At 54.7% G+C, this 27,686-nt stretch overlaps 1 protein-coding gene across 4 annotated transcripts in view; it reads left to right on the forward strand.

The window, feature by feature from the left end:
* The first annotated feature begins 540 nt into the window (after window positions 1-540).
* Window positions 541-27,686, forward strand: part of RGS12 (regulator of G protein signaling 12) — a 163,118-nt gene continuing 135,972 nt past the window's right edge. For all 4 annotated transcript variants that reach the window (XM_037829305.1, XM_037829306.1, XM_037829307.1 and 1 more), the window contains exons 1-2: window positions 541-681; window positions 25,198-27,116. In XM_037829305.1, coding sequence (XP_037685233.1) covers window positions 25,293-27,116 — 1,824 coding nt within the window. In that variant the 5' untranslated portion in view covers window positions 541-681; window positions 25,198-25,292. The remainder of the gene's footprint in view (window positions 682-25,197; window positions 27,117-27,686) is intronic.

The raw sequence follows: 27,686 nt of genomic DNA on the forward strand, positions 1-27,686 counted from the left end.
CTGGCGGCCCCGGGAGGCGCACGGCGGCACCTGCGACCCAGGGCCCGGGCTGCGGGCGGGGAGGGACCGAGGCGGCTGCACGGCCGCGACGGCAGGAGGCACCCCCGGCGCGGGCAGGACCCGGGAGCCCCGAAGGGCCGCCACGCCAGCCCGACCCGCGGCGCGCGCGGAGGAAGTCCCGCCCCCGGACGCCACGAGGAGCGGCCCCGCCCCGGGCGCCCGAGGCCCCGCCCACCTGGAGGCCACGCCCCGCCCCGTTCGGGCACAGGAGGCCCCGAGCCTGCTTCCCCGGCAGCCCGGCCCCGCCCGCCCCTGGAGCCCCGCCCCGAGCCCCGCCCCGCCCCTTCAGGCCCCGCCCCCGCCCGCTGCCGCCCGCCCCGGCCCGCCCCGACCCCGGAGCCCCGCCCGAGCCCCGCCCCGCCCCGCCCCCTCAGGCCCCGCCCCCGCCCGCTGCCGCCCGCCCCGGCCCGCCCCGACCCCGGAGCCCCGCCCCGAGCCCCGCCCCGCCCCCTCAGGCCCCGCCCCCTCAGGCCCCGCCCCCGCCCGCTGCCGCCCGCCCCGGCCCGCCCCGACCCCGGAGGCGCTGGCGGCTGCCGAGGAGACCGTTGGCGCCGGCGGCGGGGCGCGGGGCGCGGGGCGCGGAGCCGGCGGCCGGGCGAGGCGGGGCAGCGGCGCGGGCCGGTAGGTGCGGGGCCGGGGGCGCGGGGGGCCGCCCCGCCCGGTCCTCTCTTTCTTCTGGGGGCGCGTGCTCGCGCGCGGCGGGGCCCCGGCGGGGCGGGCGGGGGGCGCTCGGCGTCTGGGGTCCCCCTGCCCTCCCCGCGCGCGAGGCCCCCGGGCCGCCCCGCCCCGCGCTTCCCTTTTGTTCCCAACTCCGGGAACTTGTCCGGGACGCTGCGGCCGCCGGGGTCGCCGCGGGGCGCGGGCCTTCCGGGCGGGCCGGGGCCTGGGGACCCCCGTTGTGGACCCCTCCTCCCCACGGCCCGCGCCCCGGGTTGTGCCGGGACGCGGCGGATGTGGGCCTTGCTCCTGTTGTCGGGGAGCGGGGAGGAGAAGCCGAGCCTCGGGGGGGCGGGAAGGGCCGGGGCGGGGGTCGGAGGGAGGCCGCGGAGGGGCGAGGGGCTGCCCGCGGGCTCCGGCCGAGCTCAGTGGCTCCTAGGGCCCGGCTGCCGCAGGGTTTGGGGGGCGCCGAGCCGGACTGCCCCGGGTGGGGAGCCCCGGCGTGGGGAGCCCCTGGCGGTGGGCCCTCCTCGGGCGCCCTGGTGCTCCAAGCTGGAAACGCCTGGAAGCTGGTCCCGACCGCGGTGGGGGTGGGGGCTGGGTTCTGACTTTCTCGGGGGGTCTTAAGCCGCGCCGTTGGCAGAGGCGGCCTCCGGGGTTGGCGCCCGCAGGAGGAGCTGCAGCGCCCGGCCCGCTCGGTGCCCGGTGCCAGGCACCTGCCTGGGCTGTGCGGTGCCCAGAGCCGGCCCAGCGGGGGGCTGGCCCCTCCCTGCCGGCCGCTTGGGGGGTGTGACCTCGGGTTTCCTCACCTGGGACCCTGGGCCTGTCAGACCCACCCAGCACCTGCCAGGTAAGGGGAGGGGGTGTGGGAGCCTGGAGGGGACAGGGAGGTCCTGCAGGAGGGCCTGGGGCAGGGGGCAGAGGGCAGGGCAGCACCCACAGTTCCCAGAGAGGGGCAACCAGGGCAAGCAGGGGGCTTGGCCTAGAGGGGGTGGGAAGGGAGAATTGTCCCCAAACCCTTAGCCCGGACTTAGAAACTGGAGCCTGGGATAGGCAACGTGGGGAGGGCAGAATAGGTTTGGGGTGGGAGAGGATTGTGTGGATGGCAGTCGTGCTTTCAAAGTTCCGGGCCCTGAAACTCCGTCCCACTTTTGGAAGTTTGCAAAAGCCATATGTGGCTCCTGCAGCCCCTGGCACAGGAATCGGGTTCAGAGGCCTCTGCAGAAGGGAGCAGCGAGGGCAGGGGATGGGCAGTGGCCGTGGACGGACAGGGTCTGCAGGAGAGCAACCCACAGGTGTCAGTGCCAGGACTGGGCCCCTGGGGGAGGGAGCTGGGGATGGGGTCCTGCCCCGGGGAGGCTAGACTGTCTCTGTCCTTCAAAGCTGCATGTCCAGCCTTTTCTGTGTAATCTCTTGAGGCTGGACGCTGCCTTCAGGCTGTGATAAGATTTCAGCCTAGGTGACCGCTGAGTGACTGACCGCTGAGTGACCAGGGGACACCCCTGTGATGGGCGGGGCAGAGGGGAGGGGAGACAGGTAGATCTGCTTCTGTCCATCCCCGGGCCTGCCCTCTGGGCTAGCAAGGCCCGGAGAGGTTGAAGCACGGGCCCAGGCCACCCAGATCGGTGGCCGAGCTGGGGCCTCGTCCCTGCAGCTGCCCTCGGCTTCTGCCGGCACTGTTCTGTCACCCTCCTGTCTGTTTTTCACGCAGCAGCAGTGAGTTTTGCAAAGCAGAACTGGGTGGTGCTTCTCCCTGCCCAAAGCCCTCCAGGGATGCCCTGGTGTGGGAGTGAGCCCCCCGTCCCTGAGGGGCTGCAGCCTTCCATGGCCCTTTGTGTGTGGGACGCCCATCTGTCCTCTTCATGGCCTTCACCACTCTGGCCCGTGTCCGCGCTCTGCCCCCGTTCTCCTCTGCCTCCCCGCGAGGGGGCCTCCCACCCTCCCTCTGGGCACTGCCTCTCGCTCACGAGGCGGTGGGCTCCATGAGGTCAGAGGCCCTGGCTGTTTGGCTCCCTGTGGGGTCCTGGACATGGAGGGCAGCCCAGCCGGAGGGGCGACGTGGTCCTGGGCAGCACCTGGCAGCTGACCGCAGGCCCGGGCCCGTAGCTGGGGACAAGGCAGGGGAGTGCCAGGTGGCTTGTGAGTCTGGGGGTGAATCTGGGGGGTGAGTGTGGACTGAGGGGAGGGGGAGATGCCTGCTCAAGAAGGGGGTCACAGGGAACACTGCGGGCAGGAGGTGGTTAAAGAGAGATGGCTGAGGGGGTCAGCACTGAGGATGGGGCCCTGGACGTGCACCTGCAGTGCCCTGGTGACCACGGAGGGAGCCGGGGAGAAGGGCCCATGGCGGGCGGGGGGGCAGCCAGGGGTGGGTTCCCGTAACGTTTTACCTTCTGATTAGCGTTCATATGAACTTCCTCTGGGTTCTATAACAAAGTTCGAAGTGTCAAACAACAGAAACTTAATCTCTTGGGCTTCTGGAGGACGGAAATCCAAGTCACTGGGAGTGCCCAGGAGTTGCCTGGACTGTGCCCCCTCGGGGGGCTGGGAGTCTGCGTGTCCTCACCTGTTGCAGCTTCTGGGGGCTTCTGGGGCCAGTCTTCTGTCTGCAGGCCGATCTCTGCCCCCTCTTCTGAGCACACTTGGTGATGGCGTGGAGCCTACCCGGGACCCCCCTTCGAGAGCGTAGTGGACTCACCTGCAGGGACTCCGTTAGGTGCAGGTAGCAGCCACAGCTCCTGGGGTGCCACCCGGCAGCTCTGGGGCAGCCGTCGAGCCTTCCAGCGGCTACCCCTCTGGGTCCTGCCCCACTGCCCTGGGAGGGGCCCTGTGGCGCCACTGCCCGCCCTCGTGGGGGTGCCCTGGGGAAGGGCGCGAGCCTCGCTTTGGGGACTGGGTCTGAAGCACGAGGGGTTGAGGTAGATCAGCAGGTCTTTAGTTTTTGTGGGGGTTGGGGGGTGGGGTGACCACTGTCCCTGACACTGTCTCCAGAAATATACGTTACACATGCCACACACAGTTATAGCATACTCACAATTTTAGATACGATTTTCAGGAGGGTCACAGTTTCAGAAGTTCACCAGGTTCATCCATGAATGAAAGAACTTTATTTTTTAATTTTAATTTCTTCTCAGATGGGGACCCAGGTATTCTTTAGGGTTTTGGGGACTACTGTTGACTTGGGCTTCTTTCTCATACTGTGGTCATTTGGCATATCTAGCTGAAGCTTGCATAGGAGTAACCTCCAGACAGCTTCTTGACTCTATTTGAATTCTCTTAGCCACTGAAACCTTATTTTGTTGCCTTTCTTTTCCTTCTTTTGGTCAAAAAGGCATTCTCATCCCCTCGATGCCAGGGTCAGGCTCATTCCCAGGATCCAAGTCCTACGTTGCCAGGAAGCCTCATTCATCTTGGGGGTCCTGTCCCACATTAGGGGGAGGGTGATGGATTTATTTGCAGAGTTGGGCTTAGAGAGAGAAAGGCCATATTTGAGCAACAAAAGAGATTCTCTGGAGCTGACTCCTAGGCATAATTATAGGTGGGCTTAGCTTCCCCTTTACAACCATAAGTTTCACAAGAGCAAGCCTCAAGATTGAGGGCTTGACTTACAAAGCAGGGAGTTCCTAAGGTCACATAGCATATGCTCTGTCCGTGGTAATCCATCACTATCTCACATCATCATCACTTAGTTGTACAATCCTCATCACTCTCCATTATAAACAATCCTCATGATCCAAAAAACCTCATAACTCTTGTCATCCCTTAATTATCTGTCCCTAGTATTTGTGTGGTCCCAGTGAGTTATTCCTGTTAATTATAACCCCTAGTATGCATAGGTGAAGAACTCTTTTTTTTTTTTTTTTTTAATCTTCATTTTATTGAGATATATTCACATACCACGCAGTCATACAAAACAAATCGTACTTTCGATTGTTTACAGTTCCATTACATAGTGGTACATTCATCACCCAAATCAATCCCTGACACCTTCATTAGCACACACACAAAAATAACAAGAATAATAATTAGAGTGAAAAAGAGCAATTGAAGTAAAAAAGAACACTGGGTACCTTTGTCTGTTTGTTTCCTTCCCCTATTTTTCTACTCATCCATCCATAAACTAGACAAAGTGGAGTGTGGTCCTTATGGCTTTCCCAATCACATTGTCACCCCTCATAAGCTACATTTTTATACAACTGTCTTCGAGATTCATGGGTTCTGGGTTGTAGTTTGATAGTTTCAGGTATCCACCACCAGCTACCCCAATTCTTTAGAACCTAAAAAGGGTTATCTAAAGTGTGCGTAAGAGTGCCCACCAGAGTGACCTCTCGGCTCCTTTTGGAATCTCTCTGCCACTGAAGCTTATTTCATTTCCTTTCACATCCCCCTTTTGGTCAAGAAGATGTTCTCCATCCCACGATGCCAGGTCTACATTCCTCCCCGGGAGTCGTATTCCACGTTGCCAGGGAGATTCACTCCCCTGGGTGTCTGATCCCACGTAGGGGGGAGGGCAGTGATTAGGTGAAGAACTCTTAAGGTCTTGAATGCAATGGAAGCAAAAAGACAACATGAGTTAGTGCTTTCGGTCTTTCTCGCTCGCTCCCTCCCCATGGCCTTGCGGTCCCCACCCTGTGACAGCCGTGCTCCCCGTGTGCACCTGCTGTCGTTTTCCTTGCTCCCGCAGCCGTCTGCAGATATTCACACACACACCTCACTCTACTTGCATATAATTTTCCTGTATCATATTTTTGTCCCTTCACCAGAGGTTCTGGTTATCTTCACAGAACAACGGACGACAAGCCAGTGCTATTGATTGAGAAATCACGTAGCAGGTGTTCTCCTGCCCTGCTCAGCCCCCTCGTCGCCACCCTAAAGGTGCCCTCCTCTTGTCCTCTTAGGTACTTACGGCTGCATAAGCTGCTCCTTTACAGTTTCCTCACATTCACATCTTAACTGTTTTTTTTTTTTTTTTGGAGTAACCAAGTGTTTTATTATTATTTGTTATTATTGTACAAAATTCAAAAACTAAGTGTGAACAGGCTCACATGTGTGATATAACACAAAAGCCACATTACAAATGATAGTCATTCAAAATTAAGCATTTGCACAATCCAAAAGTATGATTAATCTTATAAGCAATCTATTTCCATCTTTTTTATTCAATTTTGTTGAGATATATTCACACACCATACAATCATCCAAAGTATACAATCAATTGTTCACAGTGCCATCATTCATTCATTACCCCAGTCTATTTTTTGAACATTTTCCTTGTAGCAGAAAAAGTGAAAATAAGAATAAAAAATAAAAGTGAAAAAGAAGACCCAAATCATCCCCCCACCCTATTTTTCATTTAGTTTTTTGTCCCCATTTTTCTACTCATCCATCCATAGACTGGATAAAGGGAGTGTGAGCCACAAGGTTTTCACAATCACACTGTCACCCCTTGTAAGCTACATTGTTATGTAATTGTCTTCAGGAGTCAAGGCTACTGGGTTGGAGTTTGACAGTTTCAGGTATTTACTTCTAGCTATTCCAATACATTAAAACCTAAAAAGCATTATCTATATAGTGCATAAGAATGTCCACCAGAGTGACCTCCCAACTCCATTTGGAATCTCCCAGCCACTGAAGCTGTATTTCGTTTCATTTCACATCCCTCTTTTGGTCAAAGATGTTCTCCATCCTGTGATGCCGGGTCCAGGTTCATCCCCAGGAGTCATATCCTGCATTGCCAGGGAGATTTACACCCCTGGGAGTCAGGTCCCACGTAGGGGGGAGGACAGTGAGATCACCTGCCGAGGTGGCTTAGCTGGAGAGAGAGGGCCACATCTGAGCAACAAAGAGGCACTCAGGGGGAGGCTCTTAGGCACAGTTATAAGCAGGTTTAGCCTCTTCTTGGAGTGACGAGCTTCATAAGGGCAAGTCCTGTGATAGAGGGCTCGGCACACCAAGCTGTCAGTCCTCGATGTTTTCCTCACCCCTTAGCTTTTGATTTCTTACTGAGGTAGAGGGGAGGCCTTAGCTCCCCCCTCTCCCCCCAATTACATTACCTTTCTTTTGTTGTTAAATCATTGGTCTTTCCTTTCTTTTTTTCCCGGTAACCTTTTTTTTTTTTAATTTTTTTAAATTTTATTTATTTATTTTAATTTAGAGAAGCTGTAGGTTTACAGAAAAATCACGTGTAGAATACAGAGTTCCCGTGTCATGCCTATTATTAACACCTTGTGTTAGTGTGGTACATTTCTTACAATTCATGAAAGATCATTTTTGTGATTGTGCTGTTAACTGTGGCCTCTCGTTTACATTGCTGTGACCCTCTAGGGGTGTTTGTTGTGAGACCGCCTGGCTCACCAGCACCCCACTTGCTCTCCCAGTCCTGCGGTTTCACTTGCCCGTCACTCCATCAAAAACACCCACTCCCACACCTCGAGCGCCTGAGTCCCAGGGCCCCCCCCGGCTGGCAGTGGGAGACGGCAGTCTGTTGTTTGCCAGGGAGCCCAGTGGCACGGCTGCCAACCGGAAGTCCCCGTGCCATTCTCTGCCTCGTGTGGTTGAAGTTTGTGCTTGTTTGGTACCCAAAGACCGTGGATTTTGAAGACATCTTTATTTCATGTCACAGTTAAGGTTTAGTTTAGCTGGGTATATGTTCTCGTTTGCTAATGCTGCCATTATGCAATGTACTAGAAATACATTGGCTTTTGTAAAGGGGGTTTATTTGTTTACACAGTCCTGAGGCCATAAAAATGTCCAAACAAAGGCATCAACAAGAGGATACCTTCACTGAAGAAAGGCTGATGGCATCCAGAAAACCTCTGTCAACTGGGAAGGCATGTGGCTGGCATCTGCTCCGGGGTTCTGGTTGCAAAATGGATTTCTCCTGGGACGTTTCTCTGTAGGCGTCTGGGGGTGTTCCCTTAGTTTCTCCCAGGCAAATGCTGGAGTAGCAAAAGTCTGCTTTCAAGGGCAGTCTCCAAAATGTCTCTCTGGGCTGTAGCACTGAGCTCCTTCTGTCTGAGCTCTTATAGGGCTCCAGTGATTTAGTTAAGACCCACACCTCCATGGAAATAATCCAATCAGAGATGTTTCGCACAGTTGATTGAGTCACATCTCCATGGAAACAGCGTAATCCAAAGATTCCAGCCCAATCAACACTAATACGTATGCCCCCACAAGATTGCACTGAAGCATGGTGGCATTTTGGGGGACATAATCCATACAAACTGGCACATATAGAACCCCACCCTGAACTTCATTTTCCCAGAATTCTGAAGATGGTGCCTCAGGGCCTTTCCGTGTCGGTGCTTGAGGAGTCTGGAGCAGTTCTGATCTGGGTTCTGTCTCATGAGTGCGGCCCCTCCCGCCACCCGGCCGCCCGTGGGAGCATCTCTTCACCCCGTGTTCTGCAGTGGCGGGCTCCTTGGCTTTGGGATCGAAGATTTTGTATTTCTTACCAAGATAGTTTTCTTTCTTTCGCTTTTGCTGTCGACACTTTCTGTAACTCCTTTAATTTGGAGGTTGGACCTCCTGGGCCGATCCTCTAATGCTCTTATCTTCTTTCTTCTCCTGTTGATCTCTTAGATGTTTTCTTCTGCTTTTTGGAGATTGCCTTGCTTTATCTTCCATCCCTTCCATTCATTCTTTTATCTTTTTTTTTTCCAAGAGTTCTCTTGTATTTCAATTTTCCTTTTTTATTTTTAAAAATAACATCTTGTTCTTCATTTAGGGATGCAAGATCTTAACTCTGGGAAGGTAGAATTCAGGATATTTTGAATTTTTATTCTATTGTTTTTTTGTTCTTCTTATTTTCGCTAGACTAAATCCTCCATGAGACCAGGGATTTTTTTCATTATTCTTCACGACTAAATTCAAATACTCAATGTAGTACCTGACACATAGAAGGAACACGATATAGTTATTTAGCTATTCTGTATTCTGTATTATTACTGGGTTTATTTACTTATTTTTTTGTCTCGTGTTCCAGCAATTATGGAGAGAGGAGCGTTGAAATCTCCAACTGTGATCATAGGCTTGTCTGTCTCCTTTCTTCAGTTCTTGCAGTTTTTGCTTCATGTATTTTGAAACTCCGTTACTAGGTTCCCACACAATTATGATTATAGTGTCTTCCTGATGAACTGAGCTTTTATCTTGAAGTCTCTTTTGCCCAATATTAAGACAGCTACTCCAGCTTTCTCATGTTTGCTGTTTGCATGGTGGAACTTTTTCCATTCATTTAATCTCAACTTACTAACTTATTGTGCCCTTATAGTTAAATGGCTTCTTATAGACACATGTAGTTGGGGCCTGCATTTTTGTTCAGTCTGATAATTTCTGCTTTTTAATGTGAATGTTTTATCCATTTACATGTTTCAGTGTTTAAATACCTCCCCAATCGGAAGGAAACAAACAGACAAAGGTACCCAGTGTTCTTTTTTACTTCAATTGCTCTTTTTCACTCTAATTATTATTCTTGTTATTTTTGTGTGTGTGCTAATGAAGGTGTCAGGGATTGATTTAGGTGATGAATGTACAACTATGTAATGGTACTGTAAACAATCGAAAGTACAATTTGTTTTGTATGACTGCGTGGTATGTGAATATATCTCAATAAAATGATGACTAAAAAAAAAAAAAAAATAAATACCTCCCCAATCAAAATCCTCTTTATTAGCTAATGAAAAACCAGTAAACACAAATTCTTCCAAAGTATCTTAGGGGTGAGGGTGTTGTATAAATACGACTTGGAATACTCTTAAATCCAGTTTTTAAAAAATGTTCGTTGTGGGAATTTTTGAATATATACAAAGTAAACAAAAATGTAATGTTTACATGGAACCCACATGCACCTTTCATGGAGATCAGTCATTACTAATGTCCTATCATTTTTGTTTCCTCTTTATTCCACCTGCTTTTTACCCTATTTTGTAGTTCTTTAAGTTGTTTATATATAATGTGAATATTAATATAGTTGATTTATGTCTACCGCTTTGTTTTCTGTTTGTCCTTTTTTGTTGTTTTTGCAGTTCTTCAGTTTTTCCTTTCCTGTCTTGAGGGTTAAATGAACGGGTGTGTGTCCTTATAATTCCTTATATGTGTTTATTATATGTAAATATATGTTTATATCTCTGTGTGTATGTAAGTGTGTGAATATGTGTACACATATATATATTCAGTGTTCCATCTTAATTACTCTCTTGGCTTTTCTATTATGCCTCTTTATGTTATTTTAGTAGTCTAAAATGTGTATCTTAACTTACCAGGGTCTATTTAGAATTAATTTTGTAACACTTCACATAACCCGGCAGAATTTGTAATAGTAAGTCCCATTTACCACCAGCCCACTTACTGAGCTGTCCTTGTGTACATATCACATCTAAATATGCTGTAAAACCACACAGCACAGTGTTACAATTTTTGCTTCAAAGAGTCAGATGTATTTTAAATAATTTGAGAGAAGCGGAGCAATGGTGTTTTGTATTTACCCATACGTTTAGTATTTCTGGTACAGTTCATTCCTTCCCGGGGGAGTGCATTTCCAGCTGGTGTCATCTCGGCTTGAAAAACTCCCATTATGATTCCTAATGACACGGTCTCCCAGGCCTCACTTATCTGAAGTGTCTTTATTTCACCTTCCTTTTTTTTTTTCAAATGGTGGAATACAACATATTTACATGGAAGTGATAGCTTTCCAAGTGCAATTTAACAAATAGCGAATTTCAATGAATGTTATGGGTTACATTTCCACAGTTTCAGTTATTTCCTTATTGTGAAATATGTAGGCAAAAAGGTGATAACTTTCAAAGTACAATTTAACGGGTAGTTATATAGGAAATTTCCAAGAATGTTACAGATGTCGGTACTATAGTTTCAGTTCTTTCCTTATTGTGAAATATAAGATATATACAGAAAGGTGACAACTTTCAAATTACAATTTAACAGGTAGCTATAGAACAAATTTCAAAGAGTGTTACGAGTTACAGTTCTACCATTTCAGTTCTTTCCTTCTAGCTATTCTAATACCCTAGCAACTAAGAAAAAGAAAATATATAGAGATTCAGTATTCACAATCCTTTGTTAAATTCCATCTTGTCTGTTGCTGCCCCTTCCTCTAGTTTAATCACTTTCCCGATCTTCAGGGATGTCCAGGCAGTGACCACCCTAACCTGCTCATGTTGGAAAGGGGGGTCAACTTTATGGGAAAAGGGCACACATCAGGTTGATGTTCCTGAAGAGGCTGTTGCCTCTGGGTTTTGGGACTTAGCTGACATAGGAGCTCTCTGGAGGATTTCAGTTTCTGAAGGATAATCTTAGTGAAACTTTTATAGAGTCTCAGATGGGGACCCAGGTATTCTTTAGGGTTTGGGGACTACTGTTGACTTGGGCTTCTTTCTCATAGTGTGGCCATTTCGCGTATCTAGGTGAAGCTTGCATAGGAGTAACCTTCAGGACAGCCTCTTGCCTTCCATTTTTAATATAATTTTTTATTATAAAAGTTATAAGTTTACAGAAAAATCATGCAGAAAATACAGAGTTCCCATATACACTCCCCACCCATTATTTACAGTTTACAATATGGTACCTTTGTTACAAATGGTGAAAGAACATTAATATAGTTGTACTGTTAACAATAGTCTGTAATTTATGAGCATTCATGTTTGTGCTGTACTGTCCTGTGTTTTTTTTTTGAAAAACTTTTAATTCTAGTAACATATATACATATATACGTGTTTTCCCCTTTTAACCGTAATTGAGTGCTGTTCATTGCATTCACAGTACTGTGCTACCGTCACCACCATCTGTTACCAGAGCTTTTCCAAACACCCCAAATAGAATTCTGAAACAGCTAAGCAGTCACTCGTGTTCCCTGTCCCCATCCTGGCCCCTGGTAACCGGTAGTCTGGTTCCTGGCTCTGTGAGTTTGCTTATTCTAATTATTTCATATCGGTGAGATCATACAATATTTGTCCTTTTCCATCTGGCTTATTTCACTCAGCTGATGTCCTCAAGGTTCATCCATGTTGTAGCGTGTATCAGAAAATCATTCCTTTTTATGGCTGAATAATATTCTATTGTATGTGTATACCACAGTTGTTTATTCATCGGCGGATGGACACTTGAGTTGCTTCCGTCTTTTGGCAATTGTGAACAATGCCACTGTGAACATCGGTGTGCAAAGGTCTCTTTAGGTCCCTGCTTTCAGTTCTTTTGGGTGTATTCCTAGAAGGGGGATTGTCGGGTCATAGGGTGATCCTATGTTTATCTTTCTGAGGAAATGCCAAACTGTCCTCTACAGTGGCTGCACTCCGTTACATTCCCACCAGCAATGAGTGAGTGTTCCTACTTCTCTATAGCCTTAGCAACAGTTATTTTCCATTTCTTGAATAGTGTACATTGTAGCATGTGTGAAATGGCATCTCATTGTGGTGCTGATCGCATTTCTTGAATGGCTACTGATGTTGAGCATCTTTTCAAGTGCCTTTCGGTCATTTGTATATCTTTGGAGTTGTATCTGTTCAAAACTTTTGACCATTTTTAAATGGGGTTGTCTTTTATTGTTCTTTATATTTTCTGGATAATAAACCCTTATCGTTTGTGATTTCCAAGTATTTTCTCCCATTCTGTTTGTTGTCTTTTTACTTTTAAGATGAAGTCCTTTGATGCATGTTGTTTTAGATTTTGATGAGGTCACGTTTACCTATTTTATCATTTTTTTGCTCAGGCTCTTGGTATAAAGTCTAAGAAACCATTGCCCAACACAAGGTCCTGAAGAGGTTTTCCTATGTTTTCTTCTAAGGGTTTTATATTTTTGGTTCTCCTGTTTAGGTCTTTCAGCGATTTTGAGTTAATTTTTATGTATGGTGTGAGATAGGGTCCACCTTCATTCTTTTGCATATGGACATCCAGCTTTCCCAGCACCATTCATCGAAAGAACTTTACCAATTGAGAGCACTTGGCACCCTTGTCAAAAATCAGTTGGCCATAGAAGTGAAGGTTTGTTTCTGAACTCACAACTCCATTCCATTCGTCTGTATATCTGTCCTTGTGCCAGTACCATGCTGTTTAGATTGCTGTGGCTTTGTAATATACTTTAGGAACGGGAGGTGTGAGTCCTCCATCTTCATTCTTTTTCAAGGTGGCTTTGGCTCTTTGGGGCCTCTTACCCTTGCATATCAGTCTGATGATTTGGCTTTTCCATTTCTACAAAGAAGGCTGTTGGAATTTTGATTGAGGTTGCACTGAATCTGTAAATCACTTTGGATAGAATTGACATCTTAACAATATTTAGTCTTCCAGTCCATGAACATGGAATGTCCTTCCGTTTATTTAGGTCATCTTTGATTTCTTTTAGCAATGTTTTGTAGTTTTCTGTGTACAAGTCTTTAACTTCCGTGGTTAGATTTATTCCTAGATACTTAATTCTTTTTAGTTATTGTAAATAGATTATTTTTCTTGATTTCCTCTTCTGATTTTCACTACTAGTGTATAGAAACACTACTTATTTTGTACGATGATCTTGTACCATCTTGTGCCAATTTGCTAAATTTGTTTATAAGTTCTATAGCTTTGTTATGGATTTTTCAGGATTTTCTGTAATAGGAGCATGTCATTTGCAAACAGGGAGAGGTTTACTACTTCCTTTCCAATTGGATGCCGTCTGTATCTTTTTCTTGCCTAATTGCTCTGCCTGGGACCTCCAGTACAATGTTGAATGACAGTGGTGACGGTGGGCACCCTTGTCTTGTCTTGTTCCTGATCTTAGACTGATTCAGACACCCCCTTTACTGCCCATGAAGTGTTCTGTAAGCCCCTCCTGGGGGCTCTGTTGTGTGACTTACTGTAGGTAATCCCTGCCCCAGGCCGCTCTCACACCTCTTATTTCCTCAACTGCCTTAGCCGTCTGCAAGGCGCTTCCTCCCACAGGGCACGTTCTTGGAGGGCGAGCCTGGGTCGAGTTTCCTTGTTCAGTCTCAGTTACCTCGGTCTCGCTCACCCTCGGTCAGCCCCCCAGTCTGACCCCCTCGGCCTCCCTCCCTCCCAGCAGGACCCCCCGGGTAATCCAGGGCCGTCTCCCCTCCTGCCTCCCACCCACGCCGGCCTGGGACTGGGGGAGGTGAGGAGCCGTGGGCTTGCGGGGGGACGGGCCCCTGCAGAGGGCCTCCCTGCTGGCCACCCCTCCTCTGCTGCCCGTCCCCCACCTTGCTGGGGCTGCCGCCGCCCACGGCGCTCCATAAGGGTTAAAGACTTTATTGCACCTGAGCTAACCGAGAAGGGCACAGAGAGCAGATGATGCCCTTCGGCCTGAGGACGACACGGGAACAGCAGACAATGACAGAGTGCCCCACCTGCCCATCCTCAGCTCCCGCAGGTGAAGCCGCGCGGGAGGCCTGGAGTGAGACGTGTTTACTGACACCAACCAGGACACTTGTCTCAGCTTTTCCTGGCGTTTTGGGGTGAGGAGAGGAGGCAAGCTCGGGCCAGGGGCTGGGATTGGTGGGGTCCGGAGGCTGAAGAGGGGGCCCTCGGAGCCTTACCTGTCCCCGCCTGCCCTCGTCCTGGCCCGTGAGCTTCCTGCAGGGAGGCCGGTGTGAGTGGCGGCGAGTGGAGGTGACGCTTCCAGACGGGGGCTTGGGGGAAAGGCGTGCAGGGGTCGGCAAGTCAGGGATTTCCGCAGTTGTTAAAAAATATATATATACGGTGAATATGTATCCTTAGGTTTATTGGAATTTCATCAGGTGTTAAACACAGTCTCATGTCTTTACAGTTAATGTTGCCAGATAAAATATAGACGCCCATTAAATTTGAATTTCAGGTAAATAATGAATAATTTTTTAGCATAAGTGTGTCTCAAATATTGCATGGGACATACTGATACTAGAAATGTATCTGCTAAATCTAGCAACACTATTTATAGTCACATTTTGCATAGGTGTAAAAACCACCCACAGAAATAAATATCAAATGTGGATCAACGCGAAAGAAGTTGGGGCACACTGCGTTTATTTGGCCGTCAGTATTTCAAGGATTCCTGAGTTAGTGCTTGTTTCCAGAACCAAGGCTGGCCCCAGGGTTCCATCGGCTGCAGAGCAGGGCGTGTCCTGCGGGCCGGGGCTTCCTCTCCCTCAGCTTCTCCCCGATCCGGCCGCCAGCTGAGCGGCTGCAGGGCAGGCCTGGCCGCCAGGCCGCCGGGGTGGGTCGGCCCCGTGCGCTCTGCTCTGGCCTGGGGTGGCCTGGGTGGTCTGGGTGGGGGCTTGGCCCCTCCAGCCTCGTCTGAGTGTCTGGTTTGGTGTGGGGCTTCTGCACAGTTGGAGTTTCTGTGGTCAGTTAGGGTTCTTCAGAGAAAGAGAACCGACAGAGTGTGTATGAATGTGTATATGTATATGCATGTGTATGTGTGTCCGGCTTGCTAATGCTGCTGTTACGCAAAACACCAGAAAAGGATGGGCTTTTATAAGGAGGTTTATTTGGTTACACAGTTACAATCTTAAGGCCATAAAGCGTCCAAGGTAACACATCAGCAATCAGGTACCTTCACTGGAGGATGGCCAATGGCGTCCAGAAAACCTCTGTTAGCTGGGAAGGCTTGTGGCTGGTGTCTGCTCTGGAGTTCTGGTTTCAAAATGGCTTTCTCCCAGGACGTTCCTCTCCAGACTGCAGCAGTTCTCCAAAATGTCACTCTTAGCTGCTCTCAGGTTGTGTTTCAAAATGGCGCTCTCCAAAATGTCTCTGTGTCAGGTTCTCTGGGCAAACTCTGGGCTAGTACCTCCAAAGCATCAGCAAAACTCTGCTTTCAACGGCGTCTTCAAGATGTCTCTGTAAGTTGCAGCCACAGGCTCCTTCTGTCTGAGCTCTTTTTAAAGTACTCCAGTGAACTAATAAAGACCCATCCTGAATGGGTGGGTAACACCTCCATGGAAGTTATCCAATCAGAGGTCTCGCCCAGTTGATAGAGTCACATCTCCATGGAACCAATCAATAGGTTCCAACCTAGTCAACACTAATACATCTGCCCCTACAAGCTTGTATCAAAGAACATGGCGTTTTGGGGGACATAACACATCCAAACCAGTACACTGTGTATGTGTTTGTGTATATGCCTAAGTGTATATATAAGTACGTGTGTATCTATGTGCATGTTCATGTGTACGCGTACATATGTATATGCTTATTCACGTGTATGTGTGTTACGTATGTGCATATGTATGTATAAATGCATAAGTATACGTGTATAGGTATATGCATATTCATGTATATGTGTATGTGTATATGTGTGTAAATATTAAGAGATTTACTCTAGGAATTGGCTCAGCGTGACCACGTGTATGGCACTTCCAAATTCCGTAGGGCAGGCTGAATGTTAGGAACTCCAGGAGAAGTGACAGTGAATTCCCCAGGAGCAGCTGGCTGGCTGAAGTAGAGATAGAAGATCAGCTCTCCTTCAAGGTCCCCAGCTGATTGGGTGAGATATCTCATTGCTGAAGGCAGTCTCCTCTGTTGACAGTAGATGCAATCAGCCCTAGACGCAATCAACTGACCAATGATTCCAATCCATGAAATACTCTCATAGCAGTCAGGCCAGTGCTTACCTGACAAGACAACTGGACACCGTCACCCAGCCAGGTGGACTCAGCCATTGCGTGTGGCAGTCGTTCCATGCTGGACCAGGCTTTGTGGCTGACAGCCCCATCTGATGCGGCTCTCACACCTGACAGCCCCCCTCCCGCCGTCTCCTCCCCTGCTGCCCACTGTATACCCGGGGGCCGCATCAGGACCTGCGGGATCTGGGGGTGGGGGTGTGAGGTGGTGTCCCTGAATGAGGAGTACGTGGGCCAACATGGCAGCAGCACAGCCCCCCTGGAGAGCCAGAGCTGTGCAGAGTGGGTGCAGCTGGGAGGGCTTCTGGGGCTCCCAGGGAGGAGGTGGGGCTTGGGCTGAGCTGGAGCTGGGGTGGGGGGAGTGGGGGAGGCTGCATTCAGGAGGGGCTGCTTAGGCGGAGTCAGGGCTGTGGCCCCGGGAGGTCGGGAGGTCGGAGGCCAGCCTGGGCTGCCTCGTACAGGTTGTCTACCTGGTGCAGGTAGAGAAGCCACTCACCAGTGAGTGAACGAATGAGTGACTGGCAGGAAAAGACAGGGTGGTGAGGAGGTGGCTCTGGCTGGGGTGGACGTTGAGGTTTGTGGGGGCAGTGAGGGAGGCCCTGGGGGCGAGGTGCTGGTTGAGGAAGACCAGGGTGGTGGCGGTTTGCCAGGAGGAAGCTGAGGGCGGGGCCAGGGGCAGGTGTGGTCCAGCCAGGTGGAGCCGGGCAGGTGGCCGAGCGCTGGACTGCGGCCTCCCCGAACCCTCACGGGGGCTGGGCCTGTGCATCGGCCACCTGCTGTCTGCCCGGCGGCTTCTCTTCAAGCCCGCTGTATGAAACCGTGCCACCTACCTTGGTGACACGGGATGGTGTCCTCAGTGCCTGGGGTGACCCCACGAGGCGGTCAGTCATTGGTGGTTCTCTTTTGGATTTCTAAGCAACCGTTTGAGGTGTTCTGCATTTTACCTTTTAGGGTGGGGAGCACGTGCACACTTGTTCAGCCTGCGAATTTTGTTGGCTGTAAACTTTACCTTATAAAGGGCTAGAATCACTCAGATTTGTGATACATTGGTATTTGAACAGTACAGTGGACCTTGGTAACTTAAAGTCTCTCTCCTACTAAACCTAGAGCTTGTTCTCTGTGTATTAAAAAAAAGACAAAGCCCTGGGTGAGACGTGCTGCTTGGTGCCAGCCTTTTCCTTTAGGCTGAGGACGGCAGGCCCCGGTGGCAGCTGGTGGAGCAGGTGGGGCCCTGCCTGGGGGGTGGGGTGTGTGTGTGTGTACACCTGGGGGATCCCGGCTCCCCGTCCCCTGCGCAGCCTCTGCAGTGTGAGCTCGTGCTCCAGGGGCAGGGAGAGGGGCAGGGGGCTGCTTTCCTCCCCGGGACCGGGATTCTAACCCCCCGGTGGTGCCTCCCTGTTGTAAAAACACTTCTGTAGTGTAGGCTCTGAAAGGAACAAAGAGCTAGATGAAGTGTGAGACCAGGTTATGTAATAAAGTTGGCATTAGCATAACTGTGCTTCAACTTTCAATTATTTTCTGAATTCCATTCCCTTTTAACACAATTGTGTAATAATTGTGTATACATTTTGCTTGAGTGTTCTAGGAAATGAATGTTTTTAAAGTTATCAGTCTTGAATTTATTTTCTACCCCTCTTATCTCTTTCTCCTCTTTCCTAATTATTGGTATTTTCCACACTTCCTGATTCCAAGAACGGCTTTACTCTCCGAGTTGCATTGAGTTGGTTCTTCCCAGTAGATCGACAGGGAAACGGAAGGAGGGAACGAGCTCCTCGAGGCCGGAGCTTGGCGTGCAGGACGTGTGTCCCTCGTGGCTGGCCTCGGTGTCCGTGAGCCCAGTGAAAACTTCCACGCGGCGTCTGCGCGGCAACCAAGTGCTGCTCTCCGGTGTGTCCTCGGTTCTGCTCTTCTGTTGAGCCCATTGCGAATGAGTCAAAGACTATGGATACTAACAATTTTGGCGGCTGCTGACCTGTCTCCTAAAGTTAGGTTATTAATGTCCAAATGTGGGAGATGGAGGTCCCCTGGAATTTAGACGGACTCTTTGGGAAGCAGAGCCGCGGTCCTCCAAGGGAGGCTGTTTCCCACGGGCGTGTGCTGCGGCCGGGCCGGGCGCGGTTCTGCTCCACCTTTAGGGTCGTGTGGTCCTGGGGAGGGGCCTGTGAAGTGGGGCAGTTGTCCTTGGCTCGTGAGGTCGCTGTGAGTAGGTGGTCCTCCAGTGCTGCTCAGCTTTCCAACGCGTTTCCTATTGCACAGTCAGTGGATTTCTTCTGGAATCTGTGACAGGAATTCCTTCCCCGCCTCGTGACGGATTAGATTTGGGGGAGATACCTAAGCCCCCTGCAGTGCTGTCTCAGCGCGACTTCTGCGTATTTATAGTAGATGGTAGCATTCAGGTTCTGCACGATGTGGTGCACTTGTTTTTTGCTGCTGGGTAACAAATTGCCACCACCACGTGGTAGCTCAGAACAACAAACATTAATGTCCCCAGGCCCTGGGGCCGGAAATCCCAGGGGGGTGTCCCCAAGGTGTGACCTCGCGGCCAGCCGGGTGGGGCGCACGCCCAGGCCCCCGGAAGTGCCCCCTGCCAGTGTCAGCGACGTGGCTGCTGTGGGTCCTCGCTGGCTCTCGGCCAGAGCCCTCAGTTCCTCGTCACATGAGCTTCCTGGGGCCCAAAGTGAGCGAGTCGGGGGGAGCCAGCAGGACGAGCCGCTGAATTTCTGTGGCCTCGTCTCGGAAGAGACTGATAGTCGCTTTTGCGTAGTCTGTTCGTCAGAAGTGAGTCACTGTCCAGCCTGCGCCCAGGGAGGGGACCGGAGCACCAGGGGCCGGGGTCCTCGGGGACATCTCGGAGGCTGGGTCTCGCCGTCCGCCCGGTACAGACCGCGTCCTCCCTTCCCCTAGGCCTGGCAGCCCCGAGCCCAAGATCCCAGGCCTGCGTCAGGTCAGGGTGGCCGAGGCTCCTCGGGTCCCTCCCCAGCCCCGACAGTGCTGGAGCAGACACAGGGCGACCGCGGGACACAGCTGTCCTGGGGAGGAGCCGCCGTCTGCTCGGTTCCGAAAGCCGGCCTGGCGGGTGTGGGCGCTTCCGGAGTGGCTCCCGAGGTCTGGGAATCATGGTGCTCGCTCCAGCCCTCTGGGACGGGTCCCCTCTCCAAGTCACCTTCCACTGCATGAACGATGGCTTGTGTTTGCAGTTTCCTTCGCCTGCCTCCTGCCGGAATTTGGAGGGTCCAGTGGCCTCTTCTTTTCAGACGGTTCCTGATCCTTCGAGTCCAGGCCGGCAGTGTTTCCTGTGACGTCGTGTTCTCATTTGGTCGGTCAGACGGGGGCTCCCCTCGGTTCCCTCTGCACTGAGCCCTCTCCACCTGGGGCTCCTGCAGGTTGACCAGCTCCCTGAGGCCGGCTTGTTCCATGGGGGGCTGCAGAGGCACCACTGGTCTCCCCGAGGGGCTCCACCCCCTCGTTAGTGGCTCTGACTGCCTGTCACGGCGCCCAGGGCTGCTCCTGGGTTTTGCGTGGCGGCCGCCTTGCTTGTAAACCTGAGGCACCCTCTGCCCCTGGCCCCGTTACTGGACTTACTGCTGGGAGGCTCTTGGTGCCTTTTTTCTTCCTTAAGTATAAATAGATGTCAGTCTAGATGGGTTTTTACTTTTGTCCACATGGGCCCTAAAGCCCCTCAGATACTTGGAAATGTGTTGGCACTGGTGCAGCCGCAGCCGGCGTTTGTGGGCCCACCTGTGCCAGGCTTTTCACGCCACCCACACAGTCCTCAAGGCCTCAGGAAACACGTCCTGCTGTCTGCTCTGGTGCCTGTGTGGAAATGTGGCTTGGATGTCCCTTGACCAGGGTCACACAAGTGGCAGAGCTGGGCTCCAGCTGTCGGCGTCGCAGTGCAAGGGCCGTGCCGAGAGCTGCTCAGCACCCAGTGGGCTCCGGAGGGCTGCAGGCCCCCAGGCGGGCTCCCCAGGGCACGTCCCCCCAGGCGGTCCCTGCAGTCCCTGTTTCCTTGTGTCTAGAACAGCTCCCGGCACACAGAAGGCACTCGGTGGAGACCTGTGGAATGGATGTGGCCGAACAACCATTTGTGGTTTGCATCAGCAAAACTCTTCTAAGTGCCTCTGGGATTTCGGGGACAGTGTTAAATGCTGTGCCCAGGAGGAGTGCCTGCCCGGAAGCCCTGCAGAGAGGGCACTTGTGCCTACGTAATTCCCAGTGTTCGAAAGGAGGAGCAGGGAGTCTATCCTCCCTGGTGTTTCGTGTTCCCTGCTCATTCTGCTGGGATGTGAGGGAGAGGATGGGGGTGCCCTGTCCAGCCCCCTCACCCTCACCTGAGCTAACCGCAGCTGGGGGCGGTGTGCAGACAGCTGCAGCACTGCTGCCCCCTCGCTGCAGCTGAGCCGTGCCCCCGAGATGGCAGAACTGGAAGTGCCGCCTGGCCTGGCCCCCCTCACCTGGCGTTGCCTCGGTGTCCAAGCTCTGGGGATGGGGTTTCGGAACACGGACTGACGCATACAGGAAAGTGGAGTGTGCAGGGCGCCGGCCGAGTCGTGGCTGGTGCTTTGGGGGTGCAGAAGGGGACCCTGCTGCATTCCCCCACCCCCCGTTGGCATGTCCGTCGGGGTCGGAGCTTGCCCCCTGCATCCTCTCCCGACTGGGGATTCGGTTCCTGGGGGTGCTGGTCCCCGAGCCGACCTGGAAGCAGCCTCGGTGGGGTGAGGAGGCCCAGGTGGTCCCTTCCTGGGTCCCTGTTACAGCCTCGTGGTGACTCTGACCCTTTCTCGGGGTCACTCCCGGATCCCCAATGGCCGTGGGGGGCTCCGTGCTGTCTCCCTGGCGGAGGCTGTGGGGGGCGCGCCCGAGGTGGCCGTGTCACAGGAGGAGCCGCCGGCACCGGGAGAGGCTGCTGGCTTGGCCACGAGCCCCCTAGGGTCCCCTGAGAGTGGGAGGGCGCGGCGAAGGGGCCGCCCGGGCCATGGGGTGGGACTCTCCGGCCTCCTTCCAGTGCTGGGGTCTTCGGGGAAGAGCCTCGGGCAGGGGGTGCTCGGCGGGGGAAGCCCGTGGGCGCAGGAGAGGTTTCCCGGGGCCCCTGGGGCTGCGAGGGGCTTCCGGAAGTTGCCAGCGTGGCCTGGAGGGGCAGGGCTGGGGGGGGCAGGCAGAGGCGAGGGTGGCGAGGCGGGGCCTGGTGGGTGAGGCGGGGGTCTCCGGCGGGGGTGCTGCCCCGGGGGCGGGTGCTGGGAGGGCGGTGCCTGGCGGGGGTCCGCGGTCGGAGGCTCGGAGGGGGGCGGAGCAGCTGCTGGGGGCTCAGCTCCCCGGGCCGCTGCCTGCCGCCCGCGTGGGGGCCGCCGTCACGCGTTGCCCCCCCACCCCCCACCCCCTGCTTTATCCTTGGTGGCGGCCGCTCCCGCGCCCCCTTCCCCCTTGCCCCGCGACCCCGTGCTGGGCGCCCCAGATCGTTTCGTGCCCCAGGGTGGTCTCCGTCCCGTCTGTCCGGAGCGCCCGAGTTGGGGGCCGCTGCGAGGTCTGCCTGCCCGCCGGCCTTGCCCCCCCGGCCCCGGCTGCCCAGGGCAGCGTCCACTCCCCGCCCGGCCCGCAGAGCAAGCAGCACGCCATTGCGTTTAGGCCAAATGTAAATTTCGCGAAGGACGGGGTGTCGGGCCTGCCTGCCCATTGCCGAGGGTCCTGGTTCCAGATGACGGCGAGGAGCAGAGGACCGAGTACTTGGGTGGGCTCTCGGGGGTCTTCTCTGCAGGCCGCGGTGGTGGGGGTGCTGGCAAGTGGGTGGGCAGCGGGGTACCCCCTCTTGGTCCTGTCTGGGCCAGTGGGAGCTTGGTGACTGCTCTCTGGGGCCTCCTTACTTTTCCACAAAAAGAGGGGGTGGGTTGGGGGTCTCACCTCAGTGCTCCACGAGTCACGCAGGCGGAGAGGGGGCTGGTAAAACGGCAGGTTCTGCGCCTCTCCCCAGACCTGCTCGGTGGAGCCTCGGGAAGTGAGGAGGGGGCCCAGGGCCCGGCCTTTTAACCAGGAGCCCAAAGTTATGCAAATCCGGTGGGAAAGCAGCACCTGAATTTCTGCATTTAGTATTAATTGCTCTAATTTAAGGAAAAGTTAACTGATAGGATGAAATTATAAGACATGATGATGTGCGCTGAGATATTACTTATATGAATTAGGAGCAGTTTGCTTCTGATTTCCTGCAGAAGGTGACACTGAGCCTGGCTGAGTGTTGGGGGAACCACACAGAAGACGGCTTTGGTGCTGTGGCACTTCGTGCCGTGGCTCCGTGGTGGGCAGGTGATGTCCCAACTGATTCTGCACATCACGCTAGGAAATCATTTCTTCCGTGGGGCCGCTCCTGTTGCTGTTTGGAAGCGAGAGCTGGCAGTGTTTCTGACCCTGGGGCAGCCGAGCGGGCATCACTGACCTGCCCGGCACAGCCCACGGCAGTGGCTGGCACATGTGGGGACGTTGGTGACAGCAGCAGCTGGGACGGGCTGTGCCTGCCATGGCAGAGACCTTCTGAGCAAACCCCACCAACGTGGTGCCTCAAAACAATCTGATTCTCCCCAGCTCTGCAGGCCAGGAGTCCGAGTCAGTTTCACAGGGTGTCTCGGTTGCAGGCTGCTGACAGTGCCACACGGTGGGTCGGCTGGAACGACAGGCATTTATCGGCTCACAGTCCCGGATCCTGGCAGGCTGGCTTCCTCCCGGGGCCGGCTGTTGTCGGGGTTCACTGGCTCCCCCATCACATGCGATGTCCCCTCCTTTCTCTTCCGGGCTCCCCTGACTCCCACCTTCCGGCTTTCCCTCCTGCTCTGTCTGAATTTCTTCTGCTTGTAGAGGACCCCAGTGACCAGGTCCAGGCCCCTCACCCAGCTGGGCCACCCCTAACGAAACAAGGTCGTCGGGAGGTGCTGTGTGCAGTGGGTGCCCACCCGCAGGGAGCAGATCAGGACGAGTGAGTGTAAACTGGGAACACGGTTCCCCCACCGGCCAGGGCTGAAGCTGCGTCCTGCTGGAGGCTCCAGGGCGGTCCGTTCCTGCCTGTCCAGCTGCAGGGCCGCTGCCTGCCCCCCGTGGTACGCGGCCCCTTCCTCCACCTTCCAAGCATGGCCCCCCGCCCCTGCCTTCAGGTTGCCTCTTCCTCCTCCTGCTTCTCCCCGTGAGGACCTCGTGGTTTCTGTGGCCCCCGCATGGTCCAGGATGATCCGCGAAGTCGCCGTGACACAAACGTTGCATTCACGGGTCCGGGACGAGCCCCCACCCCCGTAGGCAGAGCCAGTGAGAAGATCCAGAGACGGGCATCTGGGCTAGTGTTAGTTTATACGTTTTTAAGGGTAGACGATAAATAAATGTCCTGTCGTAACATTTAAAGTATCGATTGAGCACCCCTTGGATATGAAATAACATTGCAATTTAGAAATAAATTGGTCTTTTATCACTCTTGCATATCAAAAATAAAAATAATTCACACAAATCTTCGCCCTGAGCAGTCTCCATCATTCCTGAAGCTGCCCTGGGAGTGACGTGAGAACGTCCTTCCCAGCTTGTCCACGTCTTCAGATTTTTTTTTTTGCATTTAAATTACTTTGAATCTATTTATGATTCTGTTACTGGAAATTTTGTGCCAAGACATGAGAATTTCTTCTAATAACTTTAGAACAATTATTTTAAAAGTGCATCCTCTTTAAAAAACATACTCGCTGCATTTGGGATCATCACAGCAAAATCACTTCCTGTGCTGCTTTATAAAGTGAATTTTAAAGGTTTCACGTAGAAAGGAGTTGGCACGGCCTGCCTGTCACCCAAGGAAGGCCTGCTTGCCAGCGGCCCTTGGCCAGTGTCTGGGGCCCTGGGTTTGGGGTCTCCCTTGTCCCTAATGGGTAAGGCCCCCGTGTGCCAAGACTCTGGCCCTCAGTGGGGTTTGTGCCCACACCTGCTGTCCTCTGGCGGCTGGAACTCAGCACGTGCCAGGCAGAGGGTCCTGGGTCTGACGAGCTTCCCCGGGAGATGGCAGCTGACACGTGGGACACTCGCTGCTGGGGGACGTCGGCACGTCCTGCCTGGCTGCGTGGAGAGAGCCCTGGGGACTCGGGCCTGGTTCCCCAGACTTGGCCCTGGGAGCCTTTTCCCTCCTGTGACATCTCAGCCAGGAGGACAGGTGTCAGCTGTGCCCCGTGAGCCCTCCAGCCAGCCGCTGACCCTGGGGTGGTCTTGGGGGGCCCCGACACGAGTGTGTTTCTAACGACGCCCAGTACTCCCCAGCATCGTGAGTGCGCGTTAACTGTCTTGACTTTCTCTTCGTTTCTCTTGGGCGGCCTCGACAGCGTCGCTGGAGCTTGGTTTCGGAGGCTCGGGTCTCCCTCACACCACGTTGTTCCCAGTAAATAGAGGGGGGAAAAGCTTTTGAGGAGGGGCTTTGGGACCACCTGAGGGGTTGGCGGGTGGCCCTTCGGGGGCCTGTCAGCCCACTGCCACCGTGCTCTGCGCCTTTTGGGCTGCCCTGGGGCCTGAGTCTGTGTTCCCATCGGTCCTGGGCCAGGCCCCCGGCTGGTCTGGGGGCCCCACTCGGAGACGGCATGGCGGCAGTGCTGGGAAGCAGATGGCGGGGGTCCTGTGCCCCCTAAGCCCCAGGGCCGCTTCGCCGGTGGGACGGAGGCGCGGCTGGGCGCCGTCCTGGGAAATGTTTCCTACTTGGACAGGAGTGTCTTGGCACGACTTGAAGATCTGTTGTGTCCGGGTACTGCCTCCTTCACTGCGACGTGCGGGGGTAGCGGGAGGCTCCTTCTGTGGTGGATTTTACTAGGGACGATCTTGGTACGTCGGGTTGTGTGAGTAAGCCCTAGAGTCCACACTCCTGAATGGTGAGCTTGTCCTCTTTCCTCCCCAGGCCGCTGCTTCCGGAGAGAGCGTGGTGTGTCCGCATCCGGAGCTGCAGCCTGCTGGCATGACTGAGCACGTCCCTGGGCTCGCCAGCGCGTCGCCATGCACCGGGTGGCCGAGGCGGGGAAGCGTGCGCCCCGCGTGCGCAGCGTGGAGGTGGCCAGGGGCCGCGCGGGCTACGGGTTCACCCTCGCGGGGCAGGCGCCCTGCGTGCTCAGCGGCGTCCTGCGCGGGAGCCCGGCCGACCTCGTGGGCCTGCGCGCCGGCGACCAGCTCCTTGCGGTCAACGAGATCAACGTGAGGACGGCGGCGCACGAGGACGTGGTGAAGCTGGTCGGGAGGTGCTCCGGCATCCTGCGCATGGTGGTGGGCGACGGCCTTGGCCACGGGGAGCCCTGCTCCAGCGACGACGAAGGGGGGCTCCACGAAGGCAGAGGCTGGCGGAGGCCCAGGCTCGATTCCAAAGCCTTGGGCATAAACCGGGCGGAGCGGGTCGTGGAGGACATGCAGTCGGGGGGGATCTTCAACATGATTTTTGAAAATCCCAGTCTCTGCGCAGGGGGTTCGGAGCCCCTGAAATTGAAACAAAGATCCCTTTCGGAGTCAGCTGCGTCTAGATTTGACGTGGGACACGAAAGCCCGAGCGGTGGGAACCCCAGCGTGCTTTCTAAGGAGGAGACATCGAACGCGCTGAGCAATGGCTCGGTGTTCGGCGCCGGACTGGAGGAGGACGCGGACTTCGCAGTCGACGCGAGCATCCTGAACGTCGCCATGGTCGTTGGCTACCTGGGCTCCATCGAGCTCCCTTCCACAAGCGCCAGCCTCGAGTCTGACAGCCTGCAGGCCATCCGCGGCTGCATGCGGCGCCTGCGGGCCGAGCAGAAGATCCACTCGCTGGTGGCCATGAAGGTCATGCACGACTGCGTGCAGCTGTGCGCCGACAGGGCGGGCGTCGTGGCCGAGTACCCCTCGGAGAAGCTTGCCTTCAGCGCCGTGTGCCCCGACGACAGGAGGTTCTTTGGGCTCGTGACCATGCAGGCCGGCGATGACGGCAGCCTGGCCGGGGATGACGAGGGGGCCCTGCGGACGTCCTGCCACGTCTTCATGGTGGACCCGGACCTGTTCCACCACAGGATCCACCAGGGCATCGCCAGGCGGTTCGGGTTCGAGTGCACGGCGGACCCCGACACCAGCGGCTGCCTGGAGTTCCCCGCGTCCTCCCTGCCCGTGCTGCAGTTCGTGTCCGTCCTGTACCGGGACATGGGCGAGCTCATCGAGGGTGTGCGGGCCCGGGCCTTCCTGGACGGCGAGGCGGACGCCCACCACACCAGCACCAGCAGCACCAGCGACAGTGGCATCGGCAACTTCAGCCAGGAGGACCGGGGCGGCCGGGTCCTGGTGGTGGACCTGGGCGGGGGCGCGGGCGGGAGGGGCCCGCATCCCCGGGGCGCCCCCCGCAATGGCACCCGCTGTCCCGGGCCGGAGGGGAGCCCCCCGCGTGCGGCCGCCCCGCCGGCCGACAGTCTCCGCGACTGGAGCGCGCACTCGGGCCCGACCTCGCACGCCGAGGGGCCCCCGGCGTCCTCCCCGTGGGGCTCTGTGCCTCCTCCCACCAGGGGCGCCCTGGGCGCCGGCTGCGGCCCCGGTCAGAGGTGGCTCCCGGGCCGTGTGCTGCAGGAGTGGCCGTGCGGGCTCGCCAGTGACCAGGAGTCGCACACGGACTCCACCGACGGCTGGTCCAGCGTCAACTGCGGCACGCTGCCGCCACCCATGAGCAAGATCCCTGCCGACCGCTACCGGGTGGAGGGCCCCTTCGCACAGCCCCCGCTGGGCGCCCCCAAGGGCGAGTGGGCCAGGAAGGCGTTCGGAATGCACAGCTTTTTTGGGCCTCATCGCACTGTAAGAAAGACTAAAGAAGACAAAAAGGTAAGCGTCTCATGGGTAGTTAAAGATAAACTTGGTTTCGCAGCTTAGCCGGTTACTGAGGAACTGCTGCAGCCTGGTTACCTCGTCCCCGGGCGTCCGCTCTGCCTCTGGGCCGGTCCCGGGCAGGGCGTCGAGCGACGGCTGGGGGAAGGGAGCTGGCTTCCCGCTGCCCGCGTGGGGCCGTCCGCCTCCTTCGGGCTCCTTCCGACCGCCGGGGGCCGGGGCGGTGCTTCCTCCCAGCCCCTTAGCCCAGTTCTGACCCACAGTCTTCACCCTTGTGCCCTCATCCTTTTGAGGAGAGAGAGTTCTAGAAGCACAGAGGGCTGGGCTGCTCGGGGGTCCTTCAGGAGGAGGGTTTGCACCTTTGCAGTTTCCTTCGCGAGGAAGTCCTGCAGGGGGACGGTGCAGCGGGGGCAACGGCGGGCGTGGTGGCCGGGCTCCTGCCCTGGGGGTGGCCCCGCTCGGAGCGGCCCTGCCCCGAGAACCCGGTCTGGTCCACCAAGGTCCCTGCGGGCCTCTGCCTTCCACACAGGGGCTGAGTTTGGAAAAGGAGGAAAAGAAGAACCAACA

The sequence above is a fragment of the Choloepus didactylus genome, chromosome 3 (assembly GCF_015220235.1).
Source record: "Choloepus didactylus isolate mChoDid1 chromosome 3, mChoDid1.pri, whole genome shotgun sequence".
NCBI classification, from domain to species: domain Eukaryota; kingdom Metazoa; phylum Chordata; class Mammalia; order Pilosa; family Megalonychidae; genus Choloepus; species Choloepus didactylus.